This window comes from Myotis lucifugus, unplaced genomic scaffold (assembly GCF_000147115.1).
Source record: "Myotis lucifugus unplaced genomic scaffold, Myoluc2.0 scaffold_97, whole genome shotgun sequence".
Taxonomy (NCBI): domain Eukaryota; kingdom Metazoa; phylum Chordata; class Mammalia; order Chiroptera; family Vespertilionidae; genus Myotis; species Myotis lucifugus.
Window position 1 is genome coordinate 1,514,147 of NW_005871145.1, and position 23,206 is coordinate 1,537,352.

At 46.5% G+C, this 23,206-nt stretch overlaps 1 protein-coding gene across 1 annotated transcript; it reads right to left on the reverse strand.

Moving 5' to 3' along the window:
• Positions 1–13,351: 13,351 nt before the first annotated feature.
• On the reverse strand, positions 13,352–13,638 carry LOC102420874 (small integral membrane protein 12-like). The gene has a single exon (XM_023756521.1). The coding sequence runs from the start codon at positions 13,625–13,627 to the stop codon at positions 13,352–13,354; it is 276 nt and encodes a 91-aa protein (XP_023612289.1). The 5' UTR covers positions 13,628–13,638.
• Positions 13,639–23,206: the final 9,568 nt, after the last annotated feature.

Below are 23,206 nucleotides of genomic sequence, written 5' to 3' on the forward strand. Positions count from 1 at the left end.
GGAGACCCTATCCCCACCCCATTGCCTTTGATATAAACCCTAAATTTCCTGGACCACCATACACTAGAGCTGTCCACTGTCCTTCATTTCCTCCCAGGTAGTCCCACAGAAGGAGTGCTGGCCTTGCTACTGTAAGTTCCTCCAGGGCAGCAGCCTTGTCATTCCTTTCTACATCTCTAGTACTTGGCCCTGTGCCTATAAAGGTCTAATTCTTCCTCCCCCCTCCCTCCCAACTAAGGCCTCCTCCTTCTTCCACACTCAACTCAAGTCCCAGCTTCTCTCTGAAGTTGCCCAGCTCACATTCTTTACCAGGGTCTTCATGACTCTAGCTCTGTGTCTTGCATGTACATATTAATATCTAGTTTCGCTGAACATCTGTGTCTGCGCTTAATCACAGCCTGTTTTTAAAACACGGGCTCTTTTCCTCCTGTTGGAAAGAGTATGGAATTTGGATCACAATCACACGAATTCACAATGCAGTTCCTATCGTGAGTGCTTTGCATGCAGAATATCATTGGAAGTAAAAATTCATCTGAGTGTGAGCTTGGCTCTGCATGCTTGTGAACTTGAGCAAGACATTCCAATTCTCCGAACCTTGCTAGTAGTTTCCTCATCTGATAGATAGGAATTATGGTGACAATTTCCACAAGGCTGTTTTGAAGATCATAAGAGCTGTTGTCAGGATGGTGCTTTGAAACTGCCCTGAGGATGTGTGTCATTGTCTCTGTTGGAGTTCTCTGAGCACAGGAGCTTACTGAATGCTGGCCTCCTACCCGACTCCATGCACAAGTGCTCAGCTGCCCTACTGAGAAGCAAACAGCAAATGTTTGTCCAGTTGAGTTAAAGGTTGGTGGAGAAAATAGTACTGGAATGCTCACTGAGTCCAGGTGGGGAATAGTGTGGGGCCCACTGGGGCTTGAGTGCTGTTGGGGTATTTGAGAGATATTCTTAGGGTAACAAATCTGTAGGGGTCAGAAGTCAAAGCCTAGGGCACTGCAGTTCTTCAGAGGAAATTTAGGGAAAGAGCAAGGTGAAGATTAAGAAATCCTAGGAACAGAGGTTAAGAAAGCTTAGATTTTAAAAATACTTGGGTACCTACTGCCTGCCAGCCATTTTTATTTACAAATCCTCATCTGGCTTTGTTTTCCCAGCCACCTTGTGAAGCAGATACTACTGTCCCCATTTTAATGGTGAAGAGACTTGCTTAGACTCAGCACCTCCACCAGTCCAAGGTCCATATTCCCTCCCTGACCCTGGCCTGAGGTCTTAAGGTCCCAGGCCCTAATGGAACTAGAGTAAGATGACCCCTTGAAAGACCTGCTAATTGCTCCCTGGGGAGAGAGAACCAATAGGTGTGGTGATGGTAAGAAAACATTTGGCTGGAAATCACAACTTGTCATCCAGGAGTGAGCTCACACCAGGGAGGAGACACTCCATAGAGCTTCCTGTGCTGTTGCCCTGGTGGTCTGGTCCCCCGCACCCCCTGCCTGTCTGTATGTCCACTTAACTCACAAACATCCATCACCACAGGCCATGGGGCGGGGTGACGTGGAGGGGCAGTGGCATGGAGGGGGATCACCACCAGCTGGCCTCCCTGGCCCCCTCCCACCAGGCCTCAAGGTTCCCAGGGGCAGGGCGAGTGATTAAGGACCGTCTGTCAGGACGTGCCCACCAGCTGCCAGGTGACCTCGGAGGCTGTTTAATGTCCAGCAGCACAATGTCAGTCACAACCTTTGCCCTGTCGGCACCACTAGAGGATGGAGCTTATTCCAAAGAGGAAAACGTCTTTAAAATAGAAGCTCTCATCTCCTGGGCCCACCCCCTGGCTTTTCCTGCAACTTCAAGGCTCTCATTGGAAGCCTGGAGGTGGCTGTTTTCCTTCTCCAGTTGAGCCAAGCAAGGGGCCCGGTGGGAAAGTTACCAATGGAACAGACCACTGAGAACAATTATTATTTTGGATCTTATGAAAATGCTTTGATTTCCAAGAAAATGTCTCAGAGAGCCCGCTTCACCCCTTTTATGAAGGAGGGAGGACCTTCTTTTCATTCCTCAGCTCCTGCCTGTCACCCAGAGGGGCAGTGTGCACTCCCAGGTCTGAGGCTGCAGGGTACAGCATGGTAGCTGCTAGCTCTATGTCACTGGTCAAATTTCCATGATTTAAAATGAAACCATAGCAATATTTCAGCTTTTTAGTCCCACTAGCCATATTTATTTATTTATTTTTTAAAATATATTTTATTGATTTTTCACAGAGAGGAAGGGAGAGAGATAGAGAGTTAGAAACATCGATCAGCTGCCTCCTGCACATCTCCTACTGGGGATATCTCCTACTGGGGATATGCCCGCAACCAAGGTACATGCCCTTGACCGGAATCGAACCTGGGACCTTTCCACTGAGCCAAACCGGTTTCGGCTCCACTAGCCATATTTAAAGTTCATAACAGCCACATGACTGGCACCTGACTGGCACCTGTCAGGTTGGGCAGTGCAGGTAGAGGACATGGCAATCACTATAGAAATGTCCTTTCAGACAGCATTGGTCCAAGCAGTGCTTCTCCACCCTGGCTGCCCCTGGGATCACCTGGGAGCTGACGAGAAGCCCTGATACCGGGCTGGGCTCACCCCCAACCAGTGGTTCTCAACCTTCCTAATGCCGTGACCCTTTAATACAGTTCCTCATATTGTGGTGACCCCCAACCATAAAATTATTTTCATTGCTATTTCATAACTGTAATTTTGCTACTGTTATGAATCGTAATGTAAATACCTGATATGCAGGATGTATTTTCATTGTTTGCGACCCACAGGTTGAGAACCGCTACAAGACTCTCAGTCAGTAGATCTTGGATGGGGTCTGGCATTGGGATTTTTCAAAAGTTCGCCAAGCGATTTGAATGTGCAGTCAGCACTGGCCCACTGAGCCCGAAACTTACTTTGCTATAGGGATGATGGGGAGCTTTAAAACAAACAAACAAACAAACAAACAAACAGATTCTTAGGAAACTTCTGTCAGGAATCTGAGTTGGCAGGTCTCAGGAATCTGTATTTTTGTTAATCATGTTAAGTAATTCTTATGGTGAAGCAGTTTTGGGAAAAATTGATGTACACTAGAGACAGAAAGAATGTCACTTACCAGGCACCTTTTAGGTCAGGCACTGTGCTGGGGCTGTGACCAAAGGGTCCCAAGGCCACCATGATGGCCTTTATCGGTACCTATGTCACAGGTAAGGACAATGGGAATCCATGAAAGGTGAGCTCTTTCCCAAGGTCACCCAGCCAGTGAATGGTGGCACTGGCTTTTAGATCCAGTCTGAGTGTTAAAGAAAGTGGGCTGTGGAGTCCTTCTGGGGTTTCAATCATGCCACTCAGTGTGTGACTATGGACAAGTCACTCAACCTCTCCAAGTCACTTTCCTTCTTTGTAAACTGGGAATCATCGCTGTACCTACCTCTTTGGGATGTGGTAGTGGTTGAATGAGATGATGTCAGGCAAGGACTTAGCAGGCATCAATCTGGTGATAAGGATAATGCCACTCCAGCAGGTCTGTGGTTTTCATCATGTCTCTATTCCAAGGGAATCTTCTATGCTTCTCTCCCTGTCTCCCTGTCTGTCTGTCTGTCTGTCTGTCTGTTTGTTTGTTTTATTCTATGGTAGGGAGGTGTGGCTCTAGCTGCTGGGTGTGAGGAGTCAGGACAGCTCCCTGCTGTTGACAGGTGGGCCCAGGCTGCCTCCTTATCCAAAATCCCCTGTGCTGCTCTTGCTCTCTTCCCCCCCCTCTCTTTTCATTTCTCTCTCTTTTTTCATATCAAGTAACAGAAGCGTAGAGTCATTAAAACACTCATCTGCCATTATATAACTAGTGACTAACAGAACTGAGATTTGACTCCAGGTTCAGGCCCCAAACCTATTATCCTAACAGAAAAAGAAAGAACAAAATGTCCACATCATGAAATCAGAGTTTTGTGTATTTCACTCTATCAGGTGTGTTGATGCCCATGGAACCATTGGGTACTTATGCTATACCCTGTGTGGTGGAGCAGTTATCCCAATTCCCAAACCAGGAAAGTAAGGCCCCTGGAAAGTGTGATGTACCAGGATTACCCAGCTAGCAGGAGTCAGACGAAGAAGAAGCCATGGTGTGTTGGCTGCCGCTTTTCCGCTCTTCCCAACATAAGATCATCCCAGGAGTGGGAAGTGCCTAGATTTGGTAAAGGCCTGAGCAAACAAGACGGGAGCTATCTCATTATTCCATGTTACTTCAGTTCTTTCCCAGGGAGGAGGGGAGATCCCATGACCTCCAGATCCCTGCGGGGAAATGCTGGCTCCTGGGAAGGCCTTCACCACTTCGTTCACTGGAGTTCTCCATTTACACAGAATGACAGCTAGCTTGTGGGCTAGGTAGGCAGCAAGGGGATCATGCCAGGGAATGGGTGCTAGAGTCGGCAGATCTGGGTTTGAATCTCTGTTTTATTTCCTTCTTGTTGTGTGACCTTGGGCACATCATTTAACCTCTCTGAGCCTCAGATTGTCCTACTGTAAAAGTGAGATTAAATCAGACAATGGCCATTAGACCATTGATTGGCTAAATTAGACAATGGCCATGAATGTCTAGCACTGCCTGACACACAAAGACATCCCAGTGGGGCCATTGCCATCTACACTTATAGTTATCGGCCAGCCAAGTAGAGAAACAGAGAGGGAGGGGAAGCTGTCACGCTCCACCTGGAGTTGCCCCAGGGTTCCTTTCTCTCAGTGTTGATTGGGGACAGAGGAAAAGGGGGGCTGGTCCTGGAGAAAGGACAGAGGCCTTTTAATGAGTTCAGGAAAGCCCATCTCCTGACAATAACAGCCGGGACTGTGCAATAACATCCTGCCAGAAGAGGTAGAGACAGGATCTGAGCTGGGGTGGGAGCATGTGGCAGCTTCACTGCCCGCCTGTCTACCCTCCAGTCCCTTAGCCCTCAGGAGGCTCAGGAAGTAGCAGACCGGATCAGAGGGACATGAAGACTTCCTCCTCCGAATGCATCCTGGAATGATATGAGACTGGAATACCAGCTCTCCTGGATGGACACTCCTGTAGGGCAGATTGGTAGTGCTTTCCCTGTGGGCTGCCCCCGTGTCCCCCCTCTCCCTGCCTCAGCTGGAGCTCAGGTGCATGCTCGGCCTCCCCTTCCAGTGGTTCCACGAGTCAAGGAGCAGGACCAGCGAAGGGGAGTGTTCTTACCTGCCAGTCAAAACACCAATATTTGTTGAAGCCTTTCCGTGTGCTGGGGACAGAGCTTGTCTGTGAAGATGCAGTGATGATGGGGACAGATACTGTCCCAGTTCCTGGGGTCTTTACCATTGGGTGGGATGTGGGATGGAGGGACCTGGGAAAGTCACTTTCACCCCTTGGACCCTATTTCCCAGGTATATATATATAAAAAGATGGGACGAGGTAAATCCAAAAGGCCCTTTCAGTTACTATATTCTATGATCCAAACCTAAGATAAATCTCCTGGCCCTCAAGAAGCGTATGGTCTGAGGTGCATGACTGGATGAGACCGCACGATTGGTGAATGCTGGCTGATTCTCAGCATCTGATTGGTGGTAGGGCATGGAGGGAGGACCATAAGTCCATGTCCTGGAAAATGGATTTCATGTATGCAGAGGAGGGATAGCCAAAATGTGCTCCCCACCTGCTGGAACAGGTTGGGTTTTCTACTAATCTCAGTCCTGAGTGAGGTCAGCCTCTCCAGCTGGTGAACTGGGGACACACAGCCACAGTCTCTCCATGGGACAGTCCACCAATCCTGCTTTCAGGACCCTCCTAATAAAGGGATGATTCGCTATCCCAAGTCTTTGGAGGCCCTGGGCCCTAGAATCACAAACTGGACCCATCCCTATGAAGGCAGGATGGCAATGGGGAAGGATGTCAACTCGATTTAGGAGACCTGGGTTACATGCCTGGTTCTGACAGTGAGTGACATGTCATGCAACCTTGGGGATGTGACACTCTTCCTCTCAGGGACTTAGTTTTCTCATCTATGCAATGACAGACACTTTTCTTAGTGACAGCTGTGTTCTTGGCACTGGGTACTGAAGGTAAAAGATGAAAAAGGCGAGGCCACTTCCCTCAGGCAGCCTTCACTCTGGTGGGAGGCATATGTGAAAATATGCTTTCAGTATAATGTACTGAGTACATTGCTAAAGGGATGCCTGGGGGTGTTGAGGCACAGCATGGGGCCCTCTGTCCAGATGGGAAAGTGCAGGAAGGCTCCCTGGAGGAGGAGGCTACATTTACACTTGAATGATCAGTGCAAGTAAGTTGGTAGAAAGAAGGGGGTGGGGAAGGTACTTTAGACATTTCCAAAGAATAACATCTTGCTTTTGCAGCATAATCTCTGGCTCCCCACCCCCTTGTTCCCCTCAGCCTGACTGATGCTTTGGAGCCGTCCCTCTGTCTGCCCGGCTGGGAAGGCAGCCAGCACCAGAGGTCTCCGGGGTGGACTTGTGAGCACCTTCTGCTGGAATGAACTCGAAGCTCAGCCCACAGTTGACTTTAAGTCACAGGCTTGCCTGGGGCAGAGTTTCCCAGTAGTCAGCAGGATGTCTCCTCAGGAGCCTCAAAGTCTTAGATCAGAGCTGACATAGTGGTTTCTGCCAGGCTTTGCTGAAAGAGCTGCCATCCACCCCTCAAGGGCTGAACACCCCCGCTCCATCTGCCCATTTTGGGAATATGCATTGACTGTAGACTAGGGGCAAGACGAAGAGAGAAAACAATCTCATCAATGTGCCCACACAATAATGAAAACACATACACACACACACACACACACACACACACACACACACACACAATCCTGTGCAGGAAAGGGTATGGTCCCAGGGAAAGTCTAAGCAGGGCATCTGAGCTGCCTGGCAAGTTCTTGGAAGGACACACGAGCAGGGATGCTTGAGGTGAGAATCTAAAGGAAGAGAAGAAACTTGCTAGTTGAAGAATAGGGTAGGATAGAGAAGGAACAGGTCAGGTTTCTAGGCAAAGGAATAGCAAGAACAAAGAGCCTGGGGCTAGGAACCCTGGTCCATTAAGGTGGTAAGAGAAAGCCAGGTGGCTGGTGTGCTGAGGGAAAGGGAAGGTGATGGACATGATGCTGAAGGTTTAGCCGACTTAGCCCTCCGGGTCCTGCAGGCTGCAAGAAGGTTTTTGTTCTTTATCCTAAAAGCAATGGGAATCCATATCAACAGGGGCTAATATGTCAGATCTGATGCCTTGAGGAGAACGGAGGGGCATTGCTGGATCAGTTAGGAGGTTACTGCAATGGTCCGGGTGGGAGATCAGTCGGCCTGAACTAGCGGCCTGAACTACGGTGAAGGTGCTGGGTGGTGTCAGTTTTGGAAGTGTGGTAGAATGCATGCAGGTGGCCTGGAGTGGGTCTGTCAACGACGTCTTCTGGTTTCGGAAATTACAGAGCTGCGGAGGACTTCAAGGTCATCTAGTCCACTCCTCACTGACTACAGAAGGAAACCGAGGTTCGGAGATGGAGAGGGATGTGGCCACACTGGCAGAGTGCTGGCTCCCAACCCCGTGCTTATCCTGTTCTTTACAATAGAATCCCAGCATCAGAAAGAGTTAGAGCAGGAAGGAGCCTTAGAAACCAACCAGTCTAATGTTTTATAGATAAGGAAACTGAGGCCCCAAGGGGTGGAGGCTTTAGGGGCCAAAGGCCACCCAGGGAGTTAATTAATTCATCAGCTGGATGGTCTAGGCATACATAAACATGGCTCGAGTGACCCCTAGATAGGGAGACGTGTGTTTGTTCAGGAGGGACGTAACTTGGCAGAAGTCCCTACAAATGCTTTCCCAAGCCTCCTTGCGCCCGCTGGCCCCGCTCTCAGCTGGCTGCCTGGGGCTAGGGAATCCAGATGTCTGGGGCCACTGAAGCCAGCCGGATTTTCCCACATCATGGGTTCCCAGCTCAGCAGTCATGCTGGAGGGGGTGGGTGGCAGGCAAGGAAAGCCAAGCTGTTCTTTCACTGCATTTCCCAGAATCATCTGAGTTTAGGGAGAGAGCTGACTTCTTTGGGTGCCCTGGATGTGCCCCCTCCTGTTGGGCAGAGCCTTGCAGCTAGAGCCACAACCTGCCAGTCACCACCTTGTGCCTACATACAGGGACCTTGCTCCTTAGAATTGAATGTTGTGCCAGGGTCTGACAGATGTTGTCAAAGCCTGCTGCTTCCCAATGTAAGAGATCATTGGGAGATGTGTTAGCATGGATGCTCTCTCTCTCTCTCTCTCTCTCTCTCTCTCTCTCTCAAAGCAGGCTGAATATTTGAGATTGGGATTGCATTAGGAAATTCCAGAACATATTTTGGGGCAGCTGGCTGAGTAGTTCATTGTCAGTGTGACCTGGCTTTGTCCTGAAGGTCTCAGAGGGACTCTGAGTGTCAGTTCTCCACAGCTGTCTTCTTGAGCCCTCAGGAATGTTCACCCTGGGGGCTCAGGTGGCATCTGGACAAGCACATAATCATACAATTTTGGGGGTGGGAGGGTGGGGCACAACCGTGTCCTGACTTCAGTTATATTGGTACTCACCTCTCTGAACCTCAGTCTCCTGTTTTTCTAAGTGGGGGCGAAGACACCTATTTCACAGTGTCATTGTGAATATGAAATGAGATAACTGATGAAAAGCACTTAACATGTTGTCTGGCTTTGAAAAAGCACTCAGGGTCCTTCCAGGACCCTGAAATCAACCAAGATCGAGTCAGATGGGTTCAGAAGAACAGAACCTTCCTCTTCAGTACTGGCCTTTCCTAGAGGTCCCTTGAGGTTCACTGCCATGGCAACGGGTCTGTGGAGTGGTGAGGAAGCCAATCGATCCGGCCAGCTAAGCAGCCAGAGCGCTGCCTGGCCTGCCGGCGCCAGGGCCAGTGAGGGCGGCAGCCTGATGAATGGCTGCCTGATCCCCCAGCCTCTCTCTGGCCACCCTGGCTTCTCTCTCAGGGAGGGATAGAGGCTCCCTCTCTGGGATGTGCCAGCCCCCCGGTCAGTGGGCACAGTTACAGGTGCCACGGAGTCTTAGGACGGCTGACGCAGAATGTTAGAGCTGAAAGGGACCTTGAAGATTATTCCAGTCTCCTTTCTTTGTGACTGAATACAGAACAGATGGGCAGTGAGTGCCTGTGGTGTGCCTGGCACAGTCTGAGGTCTCCCCCTAGAGGTTAAGTTCTACAACCATCCTGTGCAATGGGTATAATTATGCCCAGCAGGGAGGCAGAGACCGAGCCCAGAGATGTGAAATCTTTCATTCACAGCACACAGCTTGGATTCACACCCAAGACTTCTCTGATTTCAGTTCCTGTGTTACTCATTGTTTGTCTGGCTCTTGGAAACACGTCTGGCCTCCACTGTATTTCCAACGCCTTGAACAGTGCTTCACACATGTTAGGAGTTCAAAAAAAATTGTTGAGCAAAGGAATTGCCATGCTTAATCTGGGTACCATTTGTGCAGGTGTGGTCTTAAACCTGGGCCAGGTAAGTGTGTGTATATGTGGGGCTTCTGTCAGACCCTATGATGGGAAAGAGACCTAAGGCCCTAAAGATGCTCCCTCGATGTCCCAGCTCCTCCACAATAGTCTATTCTCCCACATATGTCCTTGTTTCAGCCACACCAAACTCCACGCTGAACACACACCTTCCTTCCCCTGAACCTTCTCTTCTACCTCCCCCTACCTGGAACACCTCATCTCCATCTTTACTTGAGGGCCTCGTACCCATCTTTGAGTTTCAGATGTTCCCTGCTCCAGGTACATTGCTTGATGCCTTTAAGGGAATTTGATTTCTCGCTTCTGTAAATTTCTGTATTGCTTGCAGGTCTCTTTTGTGTGCTCTGATTGCATTCTGCACTGTAATCTGTCTTCCTGTGACTACGCCATTCCTCCCTTATTAGACTGTGAGCTTCTGGTGGGCCTTGACCCTGTTTTGTCCTGCCATCATGTGGGGTGTGGAGCACATTGGCATGCTCAGCGGTTGTAATGAATGTGGTATTGAATGCGTTGACTTGGTGCAGAGCTCCCCATCCTGGGACCCCTGTCACCCTGATACCCTGGTATGGGGCTGGATGAGTCAAGGAGTAGGGCTAGAACTAGGTAGGCTTAGTGTGTGTGTGTGTGTGTGTGGGGGGGCTCTGTCTGTCTCCCCCATTTTCCCCACTAAGTGCAGCTGAAAGCAGTCCTCTCCAGGGACCTCTCTGACCTCGGCTGACCTTCACCAGGGCTGTTTTCTCATTCTTTTGGGTCAGGCTGAGAAAAACAGGAAGAATCATTAAGACACAGAGCCTTCTGAGCCAGCAAAATTATCCTTGATTCTTTTTACAGTCACCAAAAGCTTTGTTTGTGCGTTGTGACAGGAGTGGGCTTTTCCTGCTGGCCTCCAGAAACCTCTGCTAATCTCTTGGATCCGCCCCAGGCACCATGCCCAGGCCCCATCACTTCTCTTTCTCTTTTTTCCACAGTTAGACTCTAGTGTTTTCTACACTTAAAAAATGTAGAGTTGGAGGACCTCTTGGTTGTATCCAGAATCTCTCCCAGAGAGATCAGCAGACTCCTAGCTACTCAAAGTGTGGTCTGGGCACCAGTGATGCTGGAGGCTTGTTAGAAATGCAACTGCTAGGTCCTTCCAAGCTTCCAGCATCTGCTCTTTGGCAAGAGCTCCAGGGAACAGTTATGCACATTAAAGTTTGAGAAGTGCTGCTGTAACCCACTGTTTTTTGTTTGACTAAACTGGCATCTAAACGCTGAAGAGGGAATTGACTTTTGAGTTAGTAGAATTGACTTGGTTTAACAAACATTTGTTGAAAAGCGGCTGCACGCTCAGGCCTGTGCTGGGCTCTGTGGGTAGAACTTGAAGTAGGGATCCTGGTCTCTTTGGTCTTAGTAATTCCATCGTGCACCTACTTTGCCTTACCTACACCAGGGCCTTGGTAAGTGTTTGTTGAGTGAATAAGTCTCTTGAATTCCAGCCCAAGGTTTCTTTATCTTCACTATGGCTGCCTTCCATAATTATCAGCCTCCTTGAGTAACTAATAGCACTTTCAGACAGAAATAAGTTCTTTAAGGAGCATTCAGAGAGTGGGTTGTATCCTTGGTTTTCCCAACTCTGGGCAGCAGAATCCCAAGACTAATAAGTGCAAAAAGGTTCATGCCATCCAGAAATCCATATACAGTATCACCAATGACACAAGGAGGGAGTCTGTACCAAAACAAGGCAAACACAATTGAAACATCTTTGATGAGGCAATACAGGATGAGTTACAGGCTCACATATCAGGGGTCCACTTCCCCAAAGGTCCACTGAGACTCCTCATCTCTGCTGAGATGATTCTGTTCTGTCCAGCTGGGAGGTCTTCTGCGGGTTCCATCTTGCTCTTGTGCCCTGAGGCCAGTTTTCTATTGGAATGTCTACTTCTCCTTATAGGGGCCTTATTATTGATTTAACATTTGCTGAAAGTAGTATTTAGAAGCCACCTTTATTTCTAAGGAAGCCTTTGCTCCTTCCTCATCTATTTGTCAGAATAGTGACTGGGCAGCTGCTCACCCCCCTGGAAGTTGCAGGCTCTATGTCCATCTCTGTGCTCCCTTTGGCTGCTGCATTATTTCTGGAAGCTCAATATCCTTCCATGAACGTGAAGTGGGATGAGATTTTAAACTACTAGTATTTGCATGGGAGCAGTCACATATACTTTATGTCTGCGTTGTGAATGAATTTTCTCCGTTGGGAAAAACCACACCACCATGATCCATTTCTCTGTAACAACGATATTGTGCAGCAGTAGCTTGGGATGCCAATCCTCTTCAAAACCAGTAGGAGATGGGCTGTAATCTCCTCCTCTTTATTAATTTTTGTTGTCCTTGTCAAACTCTTTAAATAGTCATATCTCTACAATATCATGCACTGGCATTTCCTAATATGAAGGAGTGTTATATAAAGTTCCTGTGGCATTATTCTTGGAAAGGTAAGAAAGTAGAACTGGGGATTTCACCTGTTCCTTGTGTTGACCAATTTAATCACTCTAGAAAAATTATATTATTTTTAATAATAAAAAATTGAACTACCTAAATTTTTGTTGATTTCTTACTATGTGCACTTTTCTAAGCTCATTTATAAGAATTACATATCTAAATCACTAGTAAACCACTATGAGATAGGTAGTATCCCCATTATTCAGAGAAGGGAATAAATCAGGGAACTACTGAATAACTTATTTAGTTAATAAGCAGCAACAGCAGGACTTGAACTCGAGTGGTGCGTCTGGGATGGGATGGTCACTCTGGGCTCCAGCCTTACGTTGCTGACACACATTTGTTTCCCAAAAGTCTTTTTCTCATAGACTAGTGTTTTGATTTTGTATTGTTGCATAACAAATAGTCCCAACATAGAGGCTTAACACAATAAATTAGTTGTGTTAAACGAGAAACTGAGGCATATTTAAATTCAAGAGTTTATATGAGCAAACATTGATTCACATCAGGCAGTGTGAAACCAGAAGTGGTTAGGAGCCCTCTTCTGACAGGAACTAGGGGCAAGAGTTTGGAGATAAGGCACAGAAGCAAAACAAGAAAATTATTTGATTGGCTATAGATTAAGCTGTTGGTTTATTTGGAAAAGACTAGTTGGCTGTTTGTGACTGGTTTTCCTTAGGTTTTGATTTCTTTTTTTTTTATGGTTCTCAGATGCCACTTTAATCAAGTTTTGCACTATACAGTGATGGGGGGGATGCAAGATGGTGATTATTTTTAAGCAGATTCACCTACCCCAAGGTGAACAGTCTGGGCTGCCAAGAACAGCCCCTCCCCAGCGAGTCCCCCCCTTTCCTGAGCTGGTAGGACAGGATTTCAGCAAGAGTGAGCACAAAGGACCGGGCAAACGAGGGAAGGAACCAGGTAGATTTCTGAAATCTTCCCATGCAAACGAGAGGTAGACATGAGGTATCTCTCTTAAGGCAACACCCCAATCCCATGCACATCAGCTTGAGGCCAAACTGCCTCCCTGCAGGGACCGACAGCCCAGGTTCATTTCATAACACTACTCCCAGAAGTGCGCCCAGAGGCCTGGGCAGTTGTGCCCACCATACAACAGATGCAACCTGCAGGCCAGAACCCTCCAGGGCCTTCCTCTTCACTGGCCCCTCAGCTTCTAGTGTGTCTGTGTGCCTGACTGTAGAAGAGCACCCAGTATGTGTGTGGCTGGGTGGTGCCCGAGGGGCCAGAATAAGCAACAACGCAAATCAGATGTGGATTCTGGAGCTGGGTCAACATGGTGGCAGGACCAGTCACGGCCTATGGAAGGACCCATATGGCCCTGTGTCCTCTACTAATTCTCCGGGCGGTTTCTGTTCAGGACAGCTTTAGGGGCAAATTCCAGCTTGTCCTTAAGGCTCAACACCTGGGTGTGGTCCTTGCCTAGCAGCTCATCCAACTTTCGGTCCTCCCGACGCTCTGAGATGCTCTTCTCCTCCTCCACGGGCTGGGGATCTTTCCCCCGGATGAACCATTCCAGGTGGTAGCCCACAGCCCCGACCACGAAGGCCACAGGAAATGTGACATAGGGAGCATAAGTACGCACCACGGTCCAAAACACAGGCCACATGACATCTGTCCAGTAACTCAGAGGTCAAAGTCAGGAGCCGTCACCAAGATCATGGGTGGCTGGGAACTGCCGGCAGGGCCCGCGTGCTCACCTGAGCTCCAGCGTCCCAGGTTTTGATTTCTTAACCGTGAGGCAGCTACAGGCTTAGGCTTTGGTTTGCTGACGTAGGCTACTAAGGCATCAAAGCCACCTCAGTCTAACGGCCTCTTTGTTTAATTAATTTAACAGTCCTCAGCACTGTAGCTAAGCTAGACAGTTCTTTTATTGCTCTTGCTTGGGATCTCCCATGGGGCTGTGGTCAGAGGGTGGCTGGGCTGGAATGCTCAAGACAGATACACTAATGTGTCTGGTGCCTGGAGGGCATGGCTGGAAAGCTGGGCTCAGCTGGCACAAATGTCTGAGCCTTTTTTCTCTCTGCGTGGTTTCTGGACTCTCCATTTGTCTCCATGGATCTGACTTAATTCATGGGTGCTCAGGGCTCCCAATAGCACAAACACAGAGGTTGCCAGGCCCTCCTGGAACTGGCACACGTCTGCTGCCTTCCTTTGGTTAAATTGAGTCACAGTGCCAGTCCAGATTCAGTGTGGGAGTGGATTGGTATATGATAGGGATTCAGCACCTGGGGTCTGGAGGAGAGTTGTGAATTAAAACCCTGCTGTGCCACATTTCAGCTGTGTGATGTTAGGTAAGTTCCTTAGTCATCTCTCAGCTTCTAGTTCTTTCCCTTTAGAGAGGGGAGCTAGTTGCTACCACTAATTGAATACCATTCTGTGCCATACGTAAAATTTGTTCTCATTAAATTTGTTCAGAGACCCTATGCAGTGGCTACCATTGTCCTTTCAAATTCACAGTCAGAGAAATTCAGATACAAAGAGATGACATCATCATCCCACGGTCACATGACTGGCAAGTGTCAGTCCTGGGATTTGAAGCCAGACAAGTTCCATGCTCCCTAGCCCAACTCTTCATTATGCTTTGCAGTTCTCTATCGTAGCCATCTCCCAGGACAACATCAGTGAGATGGTTGTTCTTGTCAAAATCTTTTGGTTTGCTGACATAGGCTACTAATGTCACCAGTGTTTCATTCCTTGGCTAAGATGAGTACACGCTGTTCATTCCCATTTTGAAAAATATGATTCTATGTAATATTCCCATTTCAAACATATTTGGGCCCATCTCAAATATAATTGGTTTCCTGGATTTTCATCTTTGTCTACAGCTGAGGGAGTCTTTCACTTTCCTTCTAGGAAATCACTTTAGGTTGATGCTCTATGTCTAGCACATTGGTCTGTGGAGACCAATCTATTTGTGCTCTGAAAATGCTGCTGATTCTTTAGGCTTTGATTCCCATTCCTGAAGCTTCATTGCTCGGTTTAAGATCCACTGGTGACTTCAGCAGGATACAGATAATATAAACCAATGCTGTCTGTTCAGACTTTTCTACTCTTGTCTCTGAGCGCTTAGGTTTGGGCTGTTTCCTGTCATTATGAATGAGTTTGTTTATCTGCTTCCTCCCTCACCCTTCCAACTTACTCATCAGGGTTTCGTGATTTACTGATTGTTGACTGTCTAATGGTATTTTTTTCCATAGTATTAAGACAGCCTTTCTGCTGCTTGGGTCTTGCTGAGCATAGCTATAGATAAAGTTTAAAAAAAAATTAGGCATTTTCCTTGAGTCCTTTTTTGTTCTATCTCCTCATATCTAAGTCCCACTGGCTCTGCCTCTAAAATATATCCTGTTTGTTTCCTTTCCACTGCCAACAATGGTACCCCTTAGAACATCTTTCAGTGGTATCGATACAGATATGCCTCCATGGTGTCCCAGCCTACAGTCTTTCCCACCTTTTAACTTACATACATAGAGATCTTTTTTGAATACTGGCTCAGCTATAGGAGGAGAACGCTCAGAGTTGTAAAAATCAGCCACATTATTATGCATTTTCTAGAACTTCATGCTGTGTGCTCCTGAATGGCTCCATGAGTTATGTGTGAAGCTGGGGGTGATGGGGAACCCACTTGATTATATTATGTTTTTCATAGCTCTGTCATAGTGGCCTTATGATCTCTGTTCTCCAGTGAGTGGGCTGGGAATGATCAGTGACATAAAATAGCCAACATTTTCTCCTCAGGTAGCCTCTTAACCACTTTGCATGGGCAATAACTCCCATTAATTCCTCCAGTGGTAGTAGGAATTTATGATAAACATTCTTCTGAATGCCATAGCTAGCATTTTTTCTCAGTTTCCTTACCATTTCCAATGAGGAGGTTCAGCTTCTTCATGAAGTTCATGTTGCATTATTGTTTGTGTGCTTCACACATTTTGGTCTCATCTCAAATTGATGTAACCCATATTTCTAATATTTTAAAGCAGTTTGAAAGTAGAAATGAAAAGAAAGAGAGAGAAAGTAAAAATTCTGTAGCAGTAAAAAAATTGCAAGTGCTGACTATTTCTAGACCTAAATGATAAGAGATAAAATTGGAAAAGCTGATGTTTCTAGACCTACCTGATTAGAGATAAAATTGCAAAAAGGCTTTGAGCAGCAAGACCCACTAAAATTTTTCAGTTAAAGTAACTTAGCCAAGTGGAAACAAATAAGAATAAGAAAGTGGCCTTCTTATCTATTGTTTCAGATAATTTCATGGTTGCCATTAAGAGAGAAGGCACCAAGGAAGAGAAAGCAAGGAATCAAGCTAGACTGGAAAACACTTTTTAGAAAGAACTTTGTGTGTGCACTGAAACATGGAACTTAGTTGAAGCAAATGGAATAAAACTCTACCAAGTTTTTAAGGGAGGTGAATTGCTAAGAAAACATGAACCTGGATTCAAAAAGCTTTTGACCATTGAGACCTAAAACAAATTTCAGGCCAGCATACTTACACCAGCAGGAGTCTGGTAGAAGGAGATGGGCAACCCTCAAAGAATGCATGCTCTCCCAAACCCACTTTAGATTTGGTCATGGTGGATAATCGAAAAGAGATCTCCTTCAAGAGGGAAGAGTCAGAGGTGACAGAGAATGACTAAAAACGAACTCTTACTAGAAAGCAGAATCAGGGTCTAATAAAGGAGGTTGATCTGAGGCCTTTATAATGTTCTCGCGCCATGATTTCAGAATTGCTATGGACCATGACGGCTGTGTGTTTTTGTTTCCCCCTTTCTGAATAGGGGTTTTAATTAGCTGTTACTCTGCCATTGTGTCACCATTGTATACTGGATATATGTAAGTGGTTGGGTGGTAACTTTACTTTTTAGTTCATAGGTCACTGGACCACAAGGAGGAAACCTGATGAAGGATCGTTAGTGATTTTGAGTTTCAACTGGATGTGGTTGGTTACAGGATAAGTATGGAAGGAAGATTGAAAAAGTATTTGGTGACTAGTACAACAGATGATGTTAGAGACTGGTGGGGTTTACCAAACTGTTTCCTTTGCCTTCTAGGTACATATAATCTACTCACTTAAAGTTAATTGAATCATGGGACTGAATTCTGGCTTGGATTGATAACCTTGACATGCATTAAAATGTGACATGAACACGAAATAAGCCTTTATTATCTTACCTAATAATAGATAAACATGTACATTGACCATCCCTCCACTACGCTCACCAGCCAATCAGGAGAGTATGCAAATTAACCCAACAAAGATGGCGATTAATTTGCATACATAAGCGCGAGGCGGCAAAGTGAAGACTGAAGGCTCCGGCCAGAGCAGCGAAGGCCTGGGTCCCGGGTGCCTGAGGAAAACTGGTGCTGGCAGCCAGGGGAAGGGAAGGCCTATTGCATGAATCTCTTCGTGCAATGGGCCTCTAGTTTTATCTAATAAAAGAGTAATATGCAAATTGACCATTATTCCAACACACAAGATGGCAGCCCCCATGTGGTCAAAGATGGCCGCCACAAGATGGCCGGCAGGGGAGGGCAGTTGGGGGGAACCAGGTCTGCAGGGGAGGGCAGTTGGGGGTGACTGGGCCAGAAGGGGAGGACAGTTGGGGGTGACCAGGCCTGAGGGGAGGGCAGTTAGGGGCGATTGGGCCTGCAGGGGAGCAGTTAGGCGTCGATCAGGCTGGCAGGGGAGTGGTTAGGGGGTGATCAGGCTGGCAGGCAGAAGTAGTTAGGGGCAATCAGGCTGGCAGGCAGGTGAGCAGTTGGGAGCTAGCAGTCCTGGATTGTGAGAGGGATGTCTGACTGCCCGTTTAGGACCGGGCCTAAATGCGCGGTTGGACATCCCTCGAGGGATCCCAGATTGAAGAGGGTACAGGCTGGGCTGAGGGACACCACCACCCCCATGCACAAATTTCGTGCACCAGGCCTCTAGTTTTAAATAATCCAGTAAACAAACCTTTATTCTGTTGAGATTTTTGGGATCACTTGTTATCACAATTAGCCCATCTTGACCAATGCAGTATTCAAAGCTTTATGCAATGAAACATTCAGGATATGTATTTGTTTTACCTATTACCCTCCATTTTTTTTTTCACCAAGTAATCAAAGAGGACTTATGTGGCTAAAAGCTTACTTCTGATTGAGACTGGATTTTCTTTACTGTCTCATATTGTTCTTGTCCCCTGAAGTCAGTTAGTATTATTGAGTGTTTAACCCGGATTTACTACTTCCTAGCCGTGCAACTTTGGGCACACATTTTTTTAAAAATTGATTTTGGGGAGAGAGAAAGGAAGAGAGAGAGAGAAAGAGAAACATTGATGTGAGAGAGAAACATCAATTGGTTGTGTCCCATAGGTGCTCTGGCTGGGGTTCAAACCCCCAACATAGATATGTGCCCTGACCAGAATCAAACCTGCAACCTTTTGGTGCACGGGTGGATGCTCCAACCAACTGAGCCACCCAGAGTGAGCCACTTCCTCTTCATTGTACTGGAATAGAAAATGGCTGCCACTGCACACTTTCTCCTCATTTTTCTGTCTCTGTTCCCAAGGTACACTGCCATCTCAATTCCAATAGTATATAGGCTGCACTTGCAAGACTCAGGAGGTTTAGATTCCCTTCCCTTCTTTTTTAACCTATGAGAACAGATATTGAAATTATACCAGTGATGGCCTCATCTATCCCCCACACCATCCATTTAGATGGTTTACCTGTATGCCTGAGCTAATGTCCTTTGCCCACATGACTGAAGTGGGCCATCTCCCTGGCACACATTCCTTAGTGATGCTAACTAGGCAGGCACACCCACTTGCCTTGGCATGTTTTATAGATGACCCAAGCTGCAAACACCAACATGTATAAAACATATGCTCTTTTTGTATAATTTTAGGCACCAAAATATGCCTACACATAGGGGTGTGTGCATACAGACACACACGTATTCTTTTTGCCTGGTAGAAATATGCTTCTGTGGTGTTCCTTCTACTCCCACACATGCCCCTCCATGGCTGGCACATCTCCTAATTATTCCCATCTACTCCCTCCCCATAGACCTTTTGTGTGTATATTTTGGCACACATCCTCTTGATTCTGCCTAGTTCCTTTTTCTCTCTTTCTCCGCCTCCCTCTCTTTCCCTCCTCTTCACAACTCTTTTAGAAAATTTGTTAAACTATACACTCTTTATTATTAATGCACATTTATGAAAAATTCTTCACAGTTACAAAAGTGCAAGGTTATAAAATCATCTCCATACAAAGGTTGGCATCTTCCCTTTCCCCATCCCTCCCTAACCCTCCCACCCCAGACATCAGCATTCCTCAGGACAGCACTCAGAAAAACAGAGCTCTGTGGCTCTAGATCTCTCCACCCAGCACTGTGACAAACATGATGGTAATGTACACAGGACCTTGCAACTTGCTTCTTTCACTTCTCTTTTGCCTCCTTCTTGGGTGGGGAGAGCAGACAAGTTTCTCTAGCTTTGGGAAGAATGGACAAAAATATTTATTTTCTAGAGCTGGAAAAAATGCCAGAGCTATAGCAAAAGATATCTATAGGGATTGTAAGTCTTCCCTGATGGTGGAAGAGAAATACTTGTTTTGGTCTGTGATCAAATTCCATACACCAACCTCCTTAAAAGGAGCCAGCAGACTCTATAGCAACTCTGGGGACTCATTTCTGCAGGGTTCTCTGGGAATCTCTATAGGAATGGGGAAACAATGGAGACAATCTGAGGGTGATCAAAATGAACTGGTCCAAAGTGGTGTGGTGTAAATGTGGGGTCTTTTCTAAAGAACAATGGCCCAGAACTTGACTATCACAGCACTGTTGGTTAACTAAACTTTGATATCCTCAAGCCCATGAGGAAGCTTCTTTGATTAGGATAATCTCTGAGGGATGGAGGAGAACAAAGGGAAGTAGTCAGGATCTCATTAGTCTGCCTCTACCACATCTCTCTGTTTTTATATTTTCCAAACAAGTAGCTATCCCTACTCAAACCCTAATAGGATTCCTTATTAGTGTAGTAAGCAATGCAATAAAGAGATGGCTGAGTAGACTATTGGAGAACTGAAGTCAAGTTCCAGAGAGTTTGGCCCCATATCAATAGACACCTAACATACATGAAACCTCATGAACAGACACATGGATTCAGAGATACTCCAACACTTACATGTTAAATAATCTGGAAAAAAAGTTAATGACACCTTGTGGGATCATCATCATGGGTTCTTGGTCAGCATCACTATGGGAACTGTTTCAATTGGTACTGCTAGATTCCCTCTAGAAGTGTGCCTCTAGAAGCTTGCTTCTGATAGTCTGTACAAGATACTGGTGGTGGGAGGTGAGGGAAGTTTCCTCATTGTGCTTTAGTTAACTGGGGACCTTCTAGCAGCTGGGGAAGTTCTAAAAGCCATGTATCCTACTCATTAACAGGACTAAATAATCTCATTAGAAAGGACATTTGATCTCAAGGATCATTTGGTGTCTTGTTTGGTTCTAGTTCTATGCAAAAAACAAGTACATATCTTAAAATATATTAACTATATTTTAGCAAACAAGAGTGTCTAGGAGATTATCATAGATGCATATGATGTTCTTCTATGGGAGGCTTAACTATTTGTATCAGGACTATTATTTCTACAAGAACCTTTCCAAATACCTTAGACTGTGAGATTGACTAGTGGAGGGCAGCCCCAATCCACCTGTCCTGGACATAGCGGAAGAAGAGATAGGGCACAGTTCTGCTCCAGATGTCACAAGAGCAGGGCTCTGGCCCAGATGTTGTAAGCGAGATTCAGGACACACAAGGTTCAAGTACCCCAGGTCTAGCAAAGTTCTGGGTACTCTTTTGGGTTGACTAGTTCAGGGAGCATGAGTAAGAATTCTTGGAAGATGATATGTTTCTCTTTCATTCCTTCAAGCCTGCCAGGAAGATGGAATGATACAAGCCTGCTGGAGTTGGGGGCAAGGTAGGAAGCCCCTGTTTTAATTTATATCCTGGCCAGCATTGGCAACATGTTGGACTGTGCCTTAAAGTCTTCTCCTATCATGCAGAGGTTCTTACCCACACTTTCTGACACCCTTTGTATCTCTTGCAACACAACACAGCAGGGCTTAAATAGAAGGGGTTAACACAGCTTTCTCTCCTGTTTCCCAAAGGTCTTATTTCTTAGATGGCTACCATTTCTAATGCATTATTTGTACATTGCAAGGCAGGTGACTCTTATTCAGGTGCTGCCTGTGCTGCTTCTAAGTTTCAGAGGCTGTGATTTGCCCTACCATGAGCATATCTAAATCTGTACAGCAGCTAGGTTTTTACTGTCCTTTGTATAGCTGATCTACTAGGATGTTCATGGCTGCTGAGTCCTAGGGCCCCACTATCCAGCCTCCCAGGCATTCTCTTCCCAAGCACCTGGGGCACTACTGGAAAGAGAGCCGAGTTGGAGTTGAGTCTCAACCTTGCCGTTTAGGCAAGTCACACCCGCTCTTGAGTCTCTATTTTTTTTTAAATCTGTAAAATAGGAGAAATGATGGCTTGCCTGCCACACAGGGTTGTGGAATTAGGAAGAATAATGCCAAAGCACTTCAGGAACTGTCCAGTACTGAACAAATGTGGAGAAGATGATGATGAAGCTGATGACACTGATAATGAAGATGACGACAACGATGATAATTGTGCTTTATACATGAAGATACTTGATTTTTGACGGACTGATTAGACACAGTTTCCCTGACTAGAGCTACCTAACACCTTCCTTCTAGAGTTTATCTGGATAACCTTGGGTAAGATAGTCAGCTTTCAGCAATGAATTCATCTGTAAAATGGGAATAATACAAGCCACCAGGTAATGTTGCTGCGAGAACTAATATAAATGAATCAATAGATGTAATAGTGCCCAGAGGAGTGCTGGCTCTTATTAGGAGCTTCATCAGCACTACTTGACTTTGAAGTTATATACTTTTGAAGGGAATTGTGATGTTTTCTTATTTGACTGGGGTAGTTGAAAGAGCACAGACTTACTTTGCTCATAAGTATCACATAACCTTGACCTCTCTGGGCCTTACTTGCCCATCTGTAAAATGGGAACTTTAATGCTCACCTCAGAAGATTGTTGTGTGCATTAAAGGAAATTGTGGAGAGCATTTATCACAGTGTCCGACACTGGCAAGTGTTTGGTAATAGCTCTCTCACCTTTATGCTTAAGAGAGTGAGTTTAGAAGAAAGAGGAAATCCTCCTTCAGTCCTGTACTATCATGCTACAGGGATGCAGCCCACAGTGCACTTTCCTGGTGACATTCCTTGGCATGAGCACTGTGGCAAGAATAGTTACGAGATTAGGAGTCCGAGTGCCAGGACTCAAGCTGTTCTTTCCTGGGCCTCCTGCTTCTTTCTTCTGAAGCCAAAGCTGGAGTGAGAGGCAGAAGACAGAGGTGGGAGAAAGGGCACTGAAGGTGTCCTCAGCTTGCTACCTGGGACCTTGCCAGCAGGCTACAACTGGTGATCTAGTGTGGGGGGCAGTCACTGGGAGGTGGTCTCACCTGTTACTGCTGGTAGGAGGCAGCCAAGGGGCTTGGCATTGGAGAGCTCTCCAATGGAATGGAAAGCTCTCACCCTCTGGAGGCAATGGTAGGCAGCTCTGAGCAATGACAGGTGGGTGTCAGAGGGAAAGTTTTGGTCCTGTGCCACTTTCCTTCTGTACACTGAGGTCCCAGGGATTGTTCGCCATGGTTCTCAATGTACCACACATATTCTGGCCTCTATCATTTGTGTATGTACACCCTTCTTGGTCTACTTGACAAAGCAGACAGTTTTGATGACCCAGCTCACAAATCACCTCTACTCTTATTCTTCTCTTGAACTTTTTAAAGCACAGTTGATAACCCCTCCTATGGGCTTCCATAGCTATGTACTCAGAATGCCAACAGATTGTCTTAAAGGGAATATTTTCTGATTCTTTCTCCTCTAGCAGAGGGAAGTGCCTTGAGGGCAGGAACTAGGTGCCTTCATCTAACACTGCCAGTTCCTAGCACAGTGCCTGGCCCACAGTAGAAGCTTATTCAAAAGTAGTTTCCTGACATTGCTTGAGCTATGATAGAGGTGGCCAGGGCACCATGGGGCTAGAGTGGGCAGCCAGGAAGAGTGTCCGGTATGAACGGCAGTGGTGGTCAGCAGCATGGAGAGGATGCCAGGCACCCACA

Coding starts and splice junctions, on each gene's coding strand:
- LOC102420874 (XM_023756521.1), bottom strand. CDS start 13,627: ATGTGGCCTGTGTTTTGGACCGTGGTGCGTACTTATGCTCCCTATGTC.